This window comes from Leucopleurus acutus (genome assembly GCF_964270905.1).
Source record: "Leucopleurus acutus genome assembly, chromosome: 9".
In the NCBI taxonomy this organism is placed as follows: Eukaryota; Metazoa; Chordata; class Mammalia; order Artiodactyla; family Delphinidae; genus Leucopleurus; species Leucopleurus acutus.
In genome coordinates this window covers 35,078,623-35,091,503 of record NC_139144.1, presented here as the reverse complement: position 1 = coordinate 35,091,503, position 12,881 = coordinate 35,078,623, and the positions used below count along the sequence as shown (strand labels likewise).

Below are 12,881 nucleotides of genomic sequence, written 5' to 3'. Positions count from 1 at the left end.
GTAGAACTGGCTAGAAAATATTTTATTAAATACTTGCTTACACAAACATGTTTTTTCTTTTGCATGGACCATACTTGATAATCAGCAGTATTCATAGCCCCATACGATGGAGTGAGGGGAAAAAAGATACTTTTCTTTTTTACTTTTTTTTAACAAGCGCGAAGAGATTTCTTCCACCTTGAAGCAGATTATGAAAATAAAATATGATGGGAACACAGTCAGGAAGCTCTGACGTGTTTTTAAAATTTTGCTTTTGAGTTACAACAGTACTTACAAAATAGTACTTAGAGTTTGTGGCAAGTGCTATTTTAAAGCAAAAAAAACCAAACCACATGCTTTCAATATTACTAAATAAAACTAACTACATAAGACACCAGCCAATGAAGTAGACAGCTGTTGAAATGAGACAAAAACTTCTTTTAACTGAGTTGCTTGACAGTGGCGTTACTGCATTCACTTTTACTGGAAGAGAAGGGAGTTGTTTCTCAGGAGCCTATTTGCGTCTTGGGCTCCATTAGGCCACAAACATGATACTCATCATTATATGCCAGAAATGGAGGTGACGTCATGCTGTTTGCCCCCGTAAGAAGATGGTCACTGTGAGGAAAGAATATGTAAACGGGGGAAAGGACAGCACACAGCCCTCCCATTGTAGCGCCTCAGTTCTCCCTAGCCCTCGCACACACGCTCCCCACGTCACACCAGCATTTTAATACAGCGTGAATAATGGCCTCCTTTCCTTACAGGTAGATCTTGCCAATTTGTATATCAGAACCGGAGCCAAGAACATGCCCACTGCGTTCCTGCTGACAGATGCACAGGTTCTAGATGAGAGCTTTCTCGTGCTGATTAATGACTTGCTGGCATCAGGTGATTAAATCAACACATTTCATGAAAGATCTTCCCCAAAGACAAATGATCTGTAGTTTCAGTGAACTTTAAATAGAGATAATTTGTCTTTGAGGTGTTTGCTGGGGCATTCTTTGAGGAGAAACCTATAAACCTAACTAATTTGAAGTATATTCTTTCTCAGTCTGCTTGCGGATGTGAGATGCCTTGGAGAGGCCTTCAGTGAAGTAAATGTTATTCCTACATGGGCGAGTTTAGTGGGTGGATTCGTCATAGCTTGTCCTCAGTGTGTTGTGTGTCTTGTAAATGCAAAAAGAAAAATTGCGTTTCTGTTTCAAACTCTTTAAAGGTGAACTTTGTATTATAAAGCATTTCAAGTCATGTATAAAATTTAAATTGTGGCAGTCTTTTAATAATTCTACTCATTCCTTTGGGGGCAGGGGAAATCCCTGATCTGTTCAGTGATGAAGATGTGGACAAGATAATTTCTGGAATTCGTAGTGAAGTTCATGGTCTGGGCATGGTGGACTCCACAGAAAATTGTTGGAAGTTCTTTTTGGCCCGGGTGCGACTACAGCTGAAAGTAAGAAACATTTGCTTTATTTGCATTTAGTTAAACATGCTGTTAGAACTCTGCTATGGTTCTGTTTCGCAATTCATATGAGAAGTTTGAAGTCCACTCATTCATTTTGTAAGGACATCCAGTCATTCATTTTGAAAGGACATTTGCATTTTTCCATGAGTGTCTGGAGGGCACCTTCTTCAAGTTTCCTGTGATGCTGGGCTCCTACAAAGCATTGCTCTGAGCAGATTGCACTCCTCAAGTGAACTGAACATGGTCTCTGTCCTTGAGGAACTTACACTATTACAGGAGACAAGAGACACCACAAATAATGGTAGTATGGGACCAGTGTGAATGGTGCTATGTGATTCCAGAGGCATACAGCATCCTTCCTAATGGCACTAGACCCTCCTGGAGGAAGTGATGTGCTGTGTGTCAAGTGTGACTTAGAATTCATGGGGAAGCGATGGGGTGGGGAAGAACTTTCAGGGAGAGGAAATAACATTTATATAAGAGTAAAGGTGGAATGCACGGTGCATATTTGGAGAAACCCCAGATAGCTCTAAATGACTGGGATGGAAAATTCCTGTAGGAAGAACCAGGTGGATCAGGCTGGGAAAGTAAATTGGCGTGAAGCAAGGGTTTTGTAAATCATTAAGGGAGCAGAGGAAGAGTTTGAGTTAAGGAAGTGACTCTTACGTTAGTACTTCAGGGCAAATAATTATGGCCTATCACTCAGATGATCTGAGGCTCAACCCAGGGTTCCTCCACAGAAACTACTCCATGCTTTAGTGTAGCATATAGGAATATAATATAACCAAATAAGAGCAGCAAGAAGGATGAAGTATTAGAACAAGAAGCCCCTCCACACTCATGGCAGAAAGCCAATTGAAAATGCTAATATGGAAAAATTGAGACTTCCTAGTATAGTAATGCTTAGTAACCTAGAAAAGTTACTACTTTGCTACTCCTTCTAGTATTCCACACCTGTCAAGTTAGGAACAGAGGACTTCCCTGGTGGCACAGTGGTTAAGAATCCTCCTGCCAATGCAGGGGACACGGGTTCGAGCCCTGGTCCGGGAAGATCCCACATGCCACGGAGCAACTAAGCCCATGTGCCACAACTACAGAGCCTGCGCTCTAGAGCCTGAGCACCACAACTACTGAGCCCCTGTGCTGCAACTACTGAAGCCCGTGTAGGGCCTGCGTGCCGCAGTTACTGAGCCCACGTGCTGCATTTGCTGAAGCCTGCGCACCTAGAGCCCATGTTCCACAACAAGAGAAGCCACCGCAATGAGAAGCCCGCACACCGCAAGGAAGAGCAGCCCCTGCTCGCCACAACTAGAGAAAGCCTGCACGCAGCAATGAAGACCCAATGCAGCCAAAAATAAATGAATAAATAAAGTTAGGAATGGACTTTGCGGCTTCTGTAAAGCCTGGAGTACGCAGGAAGGGATGGGAAGTGGCGTTAGCTGTGAATATACCTCTGTGAGGAGGTTAAGGAATAGAGTAACTATGATTCTTCTCCACCCTCCTGTTTCAAATTCCACATTGGTCTTACTGAGCAATTCTGGGCTGAGGTTAGAAATCAGAATTCAAGGTTCAGTTGCCCAAAGAGTTTTCTGCCCATCAAAAATGTGACTAAGCATCTGTTGGCCAGGTTGTAACAAGGCCGGGGATTTCTGCCTGTTCCACTGCGATATACTTGGATCAGATTTTCTTTGTGAAATGGGAAAATAAGTACAATAATAGAATTTGAGACAGTAATGTAATAAATCAGCAGCAGTCCAAGTCTGTTGTTCAGAGCAGCAGAATCAGCGTCACCTAGGAACTTTTCAAAAATGCAAATTCTCCAGCCCCATCCCAGAACTCTTAAATTAGAAACTCCGGGTGGGACCCAGAAATCTATGTTTTAACAAACCCTCCAGGTGATTCTGAAGCATGCTGCAATTTGACAACCACTGTTACGAATAATGCTAGCATGAGCGTCCTTTACATGCATCTTGTATACACAGCTTTGCTTGCTCTTGTAGGATAAATTCTTAACTCGGGAATTGCTAAATTCAGTAGTTACAGCTTGTAGCAGTTTTAAATTGTGCCTGCAATTTCTCTGATGCTCTTCTGACTCACAGGTGGGATTCAGGTCCCCTCTCCTTGCATCTGGGTGGGCTTATGACTGCTTCAGCTAATAGAGTAGGGTATAGTTCAGCAGAAGTGATGCTGAGTAACCTCCGAGGCTGAATCATAAAGGACCCAGCTTTCCACTGAATTGTACATGGTTTTTTGTTTATGAGTTCTGTGCATATTAAGCGATTAGGCTTATATATATGTGTTGGATATTTTTCCTGTTCTATCATTTATCTTTTAAATGTATATATGGTACATGTCTGTTAATTTGTTTATAACCCTGGAAAAATTTTTAAGTTTTTATCCTAGATTAATCAGTGTTTGCCTTTATGGATTTGGGGTTTCTGACATGTTTAGGAAAGTGTTTTTCTCTCCAAGATTTAAAAACTCTTCACTAGAAGCACCTGGAACTCATTTGGGCTACAAATGAAGAGAATGTCCAAGACCAGTTCCTGAAAGCCTCCCTCCCATGTCAGAGTCCAGACTAGCTCAGTAATCCCCTTACAAACCCATGCTTTTCCATCTTTCTGTCCCGCCAGTGACCACCCTGCTGCTTCCTGCCTCATGATCACACGATGAGTGCACTAGGGTCTATATTCCCGGTAGGAAGAAAGAGTGGGGAAGGAGACTTGGGGCTCTCTGAATCAGGAATCCAAAGCTCGCCCCAAATCCCTAAGCTGATGTCTCACTGAACACAGGTGTGTCCCTTGTCACCTCCACCTACCAGGGAGTATGGGGAAGTGAATATTGTCACAAAGGCTTTATGAGTAAAATTGGAAATTGGTTTAGAATAGAAGCAGTGTCAGCCATTCCAGAGCCTGCATGCTTTCATGCTTTATGTTTAAAACTATGCTACATCTGGAATATATTTATTATTGTTTATGACAGAGTGAGCCGAGAGGTTTCAGGTTACTTTTTTTTCTCCCCAAAAGATGTGTTTTTATCTCAACACCATGTATTTCTTCCTTACTAATTTAAAGGACCATCTTTATTATATGCCAGATAGCCATGTTAACTGGGTCTATTTCCACGTCCTCTATTCTATTTTCTTGTTACTCCTACTGATTCCAGCTCTGTACTATGTAAGGTATGAAAACTTTATTATACTTTTTCGTATCTAGTATTTCATTGCCCTTATCTAGTTTTTCTTTGTTGCTTTTACATGTTTTTAATGTCTGGATAAACAGCAGAATCATTTTGTCAGATTCTAAACACATTTCATTTGAATTTTGGTTGAAATCCTACTGAAAGCTTTTTTTTTAAATTAGGGAGAATTGAATCTTCATGATAAAAGGTCACGTTGCTTTTGTAGAAGAACTATTTCCTTCATAAAATTTTCTACTGGTATATTGTTTCTATATAGGAGAGCTGTTGATTTTTAGTTTTGTAACCAGCTACCTTACTGCCTCATCAATCATTTTCTATTAGTTGGTTGATATATAGCCTGCAGATAATGATATTTTGTCTTTCCTAATATTCTGTTTATCCGTCCTCCTTCCTCACTGCATTGGCAAATCTACAAAAGAAGGTGTTTCTCATGTTTCACTATTACATTATATGTTGGCTTTTGACTCAGGATGTGTATTGTCAAGGAAATATCTACCTATTGGATTTCTTTGCAGCCTCTCTTGAGATAATTGCATGGTTGTTCTTTTTGAACTTAGTAATATTCATATAGTACAGAAGTTTTGCATTTTCATATTGTTAAATCCATCAGGCCTTTCTTCTATGCGTTTCCTGTGATTCTATGCTTTGGCAGGCCTTACCGAAACCGAGATCAGTTTTATATTTACCTCTGTTGTTGTCTGAGCCTTTTCATAGGCACATTTTTTCGTATGCACCTTGGTACAAGCTAGAATTTATTTTGGAGTTAGGTATGGATAATTTTTCCCTATTGTCACAGGATTACTAATTGAATAATTTCTCTCTTCCCTACTAAAATGGGTAGGAAGATTTTTGTTTGTTTGTTTTTTGTTTGTTACATGCTGAGGAGGAATAAGATCTGTCCCTCAAATACTTCTCATCCTTCTTGGCCTTCACTTAGTTTGCTGCATCATGAGAAAGATCAGTGGTCAGCACCTTACCCTGAGGGAGAAATGATGCGGCAAAGAAACGGGTCTCCTTTTAGCAAGAAAATGGCAGCTTCTTTCTCTTCATCTGTGTGTATTACCCGCAAATCCTCAAAATTTTTTCTAAGGAATAATGGATTTCTCTGTTAGTTTCATATATTGTGATATTCACCAGCATGTGCTAAAGACTCAGAATTTCTGATGAGCTAGCTGATGCTTCCTTTGCACATGTTCCTAGCTGGGCAACACGGGAAGCTTAATGTGTTACAAGAGTTGGCGAGCACACCTGGCAGGTCAAGCTAAATGATGTGTAGTTACCACCCCATTACCCATGCTCACCACCCAAACTCAGTTCCTATTTGGAATGCAGGGGTAGTGAGAACCTGTTGGCAGCTGAAGTAGACCAGTGAGTCAGTGCCAAGTGCCTCCTCTCCTTCACATCTGTGTATGTGTGCATCCTTTCCTGCATAATTCTTATTTACCCTTAGAGTATAGTACTCTCATCTTCTTTCCTAATAACTTTAGTTAACCTGAAAACTCTTCTTTCTTGCCTTCCTTCCTGGCCACGTGATGCCGTAAGGAAAAGAACCCTTAGTGTATGTAGCAGCCCCTGATTCTTTCCCAAGAATTTAGTTATCTGTGTGTTTGGTTATCTAACTGTCTGTCTGTCTATCTATGGGTGGGGGTATGTGTGTGTAGTTTTTATTTTCTTCATATGGTTCTGTATTTTTAAATTACATATATTATGTATTATATACATACATAAGTATATGTTATATATATGTATAGAGAGGGAGGAGATTCATTTTTGATAACATAAGATATATATGTTCATTTTAGAGACCTTAAAAATACAGAACCATACGAAGAAAATAAAAACTATGCTCAGTTATATTGCCTAGAGATAACAACTGGAAACATACTGGTATATTTTCTTCCAGTTTTCTATGTGTATAGACACACATACAAAGTACATACTCAGAACTATGTTTTTTTTTCACATCTCTCACTATTTTCTTTACCTCCCTCTTTGCCTTTTTGATTTGAAGTCTCCCACAGGGAAAAAAAAAAAATGATTCTAAGAATTTGGTGTATGGAGTGAACTATTTAACTCAAACATGCTTTATTTTAAATAAGTGTAGGAAACCTTTATCCATTTTTACCCTTTGCCAATTTTCCTATTGGTTTGTTAGACTTTTTATTGATTTATAGGAGCTCTTTATATAGCTGAATAATAACCATATGTCCATAATGTCCTTGTCTGTTTTAGTGTTGCAGTTCTTTTCAAAGTTCACCATAATTCTGCTAACTTTGTTTACAATGACTTCTGTTTTACATTTATATATTAAATAAGTCTGATTTTTTTTCTTCATGGATTTTGTGTGTTAAGGCTTTTTAGGAAGCATTTTCATACTCTGTGGTTATGAAAGTATTATCCTGAATTTTCTTTAGATTAATTTATAGTATCTTTAATGTTTAGCCCTGGATTGCCTTGTGCAGTATAAGGTGGCTTTTCTACTTTTTCTCCCCCAAATTGTCCCAACACCTCTTATCATAGAATCTTTCCTTACACTACCAATTTGAAATGCTACCTATATCGTATGTTAACTGCCTAAAAATGGGGTTTGCCAGCACCGATGGCGCTTGTTCTCCCAACTGCACATGTATCGAGTTATCACGTTGTGTCAGCAAAAATGCAGCCACGCTGCTAGCAGAGCAGCACAGATCATAACGCAGAAGCCTTGCATAACATGGTTCACATATGGACCCACTTAATAGATATTCAGGCATCTGATTTTCTGTTTTAGAAAAAGAAAAACACTATTATACGAGGTTATGGGGCTGCAGACTGGCCTGGAAGGTAATGTGTGGGCAGCGCCAGCCCTGGAGACAAGCAGGGCAACTATGACAAGGGATTCTTCTCCTCATATATACAGGATTAATATATAGGAAGGGAAATATAGTGGGGAATATAATTCCTACTGTTTTTACTCCTCAAGAATGCATTTGCTCTTTGCTGTCTGTTGGGCTTCCACATGCAATTTCTTTATGAATTTGCATTTAAAAAAAAAAAAGAAAAGAACTAAAACTCCCCAATGGAAAAAATTTTTAACTCTTATAAAAATCTGTACTGAAGAATATACACACATGAAAGGCTGTGGGAATGATTTCATTGTGTATTACCTAGAAAGAAAATAAAGGTAAATATGCATAGAATGTGTGTATGGTGAAAATTCTGTTGAATCTCATAAAAATAATTGAAGTTAAAAGGTTATTAGGTGAGGGGATGATACAGGAAAATACGTAAAGTTAATAAGGTGATGATAAAACAATCAAACCAAGGAATTGTTTCTAGGCTAAACCTCCATTCCCGGGAGGATTCTCTCAGTAAGATTCAGATCTTATCAATCTTGAAAAATACTGAGACTTTTGAGGATAAATGCAAACACAAGTTATGGATAGAAGCTTCTGAAGTGAAAGTGTGGGAAGATTCCCTCTGAGAATAAACTATATCAGCTGGAAAAAAATACACTGATAATAGCAATTCAAATTTCCATTACAAGAGGAAATGGACTGAGGCCTGTTAGTGATATGCAAATTAATGTGTATTACATGGGATCTTATCTAAAAGAAATTGAAATGTACTCCAAAGCACAATGAAAAGAGGGTTATTGCAAACGAGTCTTAACACCTGTGTAGAGGGGAAAAAAAAGGGAATAGAAAGTTCTGTGGTATGGATTCCAAAAGCAAGTTCCTGACATCCAGATATTAGAGCTGTAGAAAATATATAGATGGTGATTCCAGGGTTTGCTTTTTACTTGTGAGAATTTGCTTTTAGAAAAGAGCACAGCTGTCTAAGGCATTTTTAACTTTATTTTCTTAGCCGACTTTTCTTTCCAATCCACTGCTGGAAACTAACTTAAGCCAATTTGGTCATTTGCAATTGTCAGGAACTATTTGGGGGTATATTTCAGGGACCTTCAATACTTGGAGGTAGATGACGCCTGTTCGGGGGATGGGGAATGTTCTCCCCAAATCTTCCAATTTAAGATGTGCTTCAAAGAAAGAAGTCTCAGACTGAACTCTGGTACACATAGAGTTTATGTGTAGCACATAACTTAAAACAAGTCTTGAAGTCTTAAAATCTGCTCTGTAAACTTGTTGGAATCCCAACTCTGTCCGTTTAGGAACCTGACTAGCCCTAATTGGAAAGTTCCTTTGAGGCAGATATAGAAATATTTTCATGGTAGGATTAAGCTCATCTTCTCATTGGGATCACATAAAAGTACAGAAACTTTCCATAAGCTGTTTACCACAGCACACAGGACCGGTCAAAATCCAAAGTCTAAAGAGTCATGGGGATTACTCGGCTACTCTGAGATATAGCTTTTCCTGTTTTGTTCATAGAACAGTAGAGGTGCAAGTACAGATATTTCTATTTTTCTAAGATATCTTGAACACTACTCATTTCATCATTGAACAATCATATCCAGTATTCATGATGCTAAGTAACCAGCCATTTATGTTGATGAGAGAAGTTAGCTAAGAGCTCAGGTAGCCGACTTTGCAATGCAGGCTTTCATTGGAATGTGTGAAATGCTGGTTAAGCATCCTGAGCCCATGTGTCTCTCTTGGTTATATAATGATAATAACCAGATAATGGCCCCTAAGTTGTAAAATAAGATGAGTATTCACATGCATATTGTAGTAGACTGAAGTATTTCAAAGGTATAGTTTACAGGACCAGCTGGCTTCATTGGTGACTTCTACCAAATATTTCAAGAAGAATTAACACCGATCCTTTTCAGTCTCTTCCAAAAAAATAGAAGAAGTAGGAACACTCATTTTACAAGGCCAGCATGACCCTGATACCATAGTCAGATAAGGACACCACAAAACAAGAAAATTACAGGACAATATCCTTGATACATAGATGCAAAAATCCTCAACAGAATGTTAGCAAACTGAATTCAACAGTACATTCAAAGTATATCGTACACCATGATCAAGTGGTATTCATTCCAGAGATGCAGTATGGTTCATCATCCACAAGTCAATCATTATGATACGCCACATTAACAAAAGGAAGGGTAAAAATGATATGATCATCTCAGTAGATGTAGAAAAAGCATTTGACAAAATACACATCCATTTATGATAGATACTCTCAACAAAGTGGATATAGAGGTCACATACCTGAAATAATAAAGGCCATATATGATAAGCCCACAGCTAACGTTATACTCAATGGCGAAAAGCTGAAAGCTATTCCTCTAAGATCAGGAACAAGATAAGGATGCACACTCTCACCACTCCAATGCAACATAATACTAGAAGTCCCAGCCTGAACAATTAGTCAACAAAAAGGTAAATATATGGGGTGATGGATGTGTTCATTGACTCAATGGGGGGAAGTCCTTTCACAGTGTCTATGTTTATAAAATCATCATATTGTACACGTTAAATGTCTTACAATTTTAATGATGCTGAAAAAGTAAATTATAGATAGCATCACACCCTTTTTTCTAATCACTTATTTGTCTTTCTTATAAATTCTTTGCTATGTTAATCTCTCATGAAATTAGGGAAATGCAGCCGGAAAATTATAGGATGATCTCCTCCCACACACAGACAGTAGTGTTCCTTGAGGCAACGACTTGAGTTTACTCCAGGTTGTCTAAAAAGTTGTGGAGACTATTTTTAAAAAGAGCAGAACAGCCAACGCTTTCAAGATATTAGCATAGGCTCTCAGAATACTACCCAGGAAGCTGGATGGAGAGAATTTCTGTGCTAGATTTCTAGCAAAGCTAGAAATTGGGGCAGTCATTTCACTCCTCAAGGCTAGTGTGCTACTGTCCTTTCCCTTCGTAAGAAGTACTGATGAACAAGCATACTTCTCTCATTTAGTTCCCAGGGTCTAATTTATCTGATAGAACTGAGGTTATTAATGATTATCTAACTTATTTAAAATTCTCTAAATTTTCTACTTCACTCTGTATATAATAGAGACTTAGATTCTATGAGTATTTCACCAAATGCAAAAGCGTTAAAAGTGTAAATATTTCGTTTAGGTATTCCCATAGAAATTTTAAGACTATTAGGTTATAGCTGTGGGTGTCAGAATCACGTGGAAGGCTTGTTGCAAACACAGAGATTGCCAAGCCCCATCCAGAGTTTCTGATTCCCCATGTCTGGAGTAGGTCCAAGAATTTGCATTTCTAACCAGCTCCTAAAAATCCTTTGAGAACCACTCATCTCCTGCCATCTGCCCTCTGCCCTCCACGTGAAATTTAGATGGCATTGTGAGGATCCTTATAACATAGAAAAAAAAAAAATGAATTCAACTGTAAAATTGTAGAAAAGGAGAATAATTCTTTAAATCAGTGTTCTATATTATCTTTCAATAAATAATTAAGGCATATCATTAAATTAACTTAAAGTATTTTTTTCCTGAGGCTCACCACACATGGTTCAGATACTTTGTTTTCTAACACATTCTTCAGACCTGATAGTATGCCGGTAGTAAGTGTAGAAACAGAGTAAGTGTAGAAGTGATGGAAATATTTAGGACCTCAAATAAATGATGCTTCCCCCCCGCCTTTGCTACAATTATGTATAAATGAAGTCTCTAAAATTGTCATGAATGAGAGGTAAGTTGGGTGCAGAAAACCAACTTCTAGGACATTAAGGAGAAATACTCATGTATGGGGAGACAAGGCAGTTAGGAGAAACTTAAACACTGAGATGTAAGTGAAAATTCTGCCTTGTAACTGACGCTTGTGAACTTAGCACATGCAGTATTACAGCAGTTATTCAGTTTGTAACTAGACTCTTGAATATAAAAAAGAAATCGGTCAGCTTATGCATTATTGAAAATCATTTTAGATCTTAGGATTCATCTCTTGAGTCGTTGAAGAGCCATAGTATATAAAATTAATATGGTAAAAACACCTGTTAAACGAGAATATATGGTTTCACATATTTTTATGATTTTTATGACATGAATTTTAAAATGCTATGTGGAAAAAATATATCCCTTGAAAAGTGATTTTGTTAGTTGCCTTATCTCAAAGCGTGAGAGACTTCATTGAAAGAACTGCAGAGCTTTGTTTCACATCATCAAGTGCAAGCCGCGTCTAGAAAAAAGGAAACCAAGACTCATCCTCAGACCTTACCCCAGTTGGCATCAGTCTCCCCAGTGCCCTCAAGTCCACAGTGACTTGGGAGAGAAGACAGAGGACAAAAACGGAGCTCCCTAAACACCTCTTCTGTGCTAGTACTTGACACACGGCACCACATCTGACGAGCCCAGAAAGGATATTCAGACCCACTGAAGTCCTGATAACCTGCTTCCCTCACTGAGCTTCTGTGACACATGTCACAGCTGAACTCAGGCACTCCTGACAGAAAGCAGCCCTGTGTCACTAAAGAGTATGGAAACTTTCCAATTTAACTCTTAAGTCATTAAATACTTAAATAAAACTTTGAAAACTTACAAATTTCTCATCAGGATCATGTATAAACTGAAATTTTTACTCCTTTAAAAATGTTAAGTATGAACTCCAGTGAATGTATTTTATTTTAAGTGGAAACAAAGTAAACATTGAATGTGATAAAACTGTTTTCTTAAAAGTATCTTACAGAGTTTTATGGAGACTGGTGAATTACAGAATAGGAGACAGCAGATGATAGTCTTGGTATTATTTTATCATAGAGATTTGGTTTTTATTTTTAATTGTCATAATGTAACTTGTGTGATAGAAAAGAATGAATTTCCCACTATGCTTGATGATCATCAAAAATGTTTAGAAGGAGAGGGACCAGTTTTAAGGAAAGCACACAGCACTGTTTCTGTATGTTCCGTGGGGCAGGTTTGTACTTTGATTTGCAAGGAGGTTAATGTTGCTTTCGACTCTGTGGTGCTTTAGGCTAGTTTAATGTCACGGTTGGCTGCACTCCTTTCTTTCATTGTCCAGCATCGCAGTGTAATTCTTTGCTCACTCATCACCCTCCTGGTTTTGCCCTGCCCCCGTGTCTCCACAGATCATTTTGTGTTTCTCTCCGGTTGGTCACACGCTGAGAAGTAGAGCTCGGAAGTTCCCAGCCCTGGTTAACTGCACGGCTGTTGACTGGTTCCATGCTTGGCCCCAGGAGGCTCTGGTCACAGTCAGCAGGAGGTTCATTGAGGAAACCAAGGGAATTGAGGTATGCCGTGTCAGCCTCTGAATCTCTCTCTCTCTCTCTCTCTCTCTCTCAAACACACACACTCTCAC

The 12,881-nt window shown here is 38.7% G+C and overlaps 1 protein-coding gene across 1 annotated transcript in view; it reads left to right on the top strand.

The window, feature by feature from the left end:
* DNAH11 (dynein axonemal heavy chain 11) overlaps positions 1 to 12,881 on the top strand; it is a 324,062-nt gene that overhangs the window by 188,364 nt on the left and 122,817 nt on the right. Inside the window, 3 exon segments of the mRNA XM_082845873.1 lie at positions 747 to 870; positions 1,290 to 1,432; positions 12,652 to 12,813. Coding sequence (XP_082701999.1) covers positions 747 to 870; positions 1,290 to 1,432; positions 12,652 to 12,813 — 429 coding nt within the window.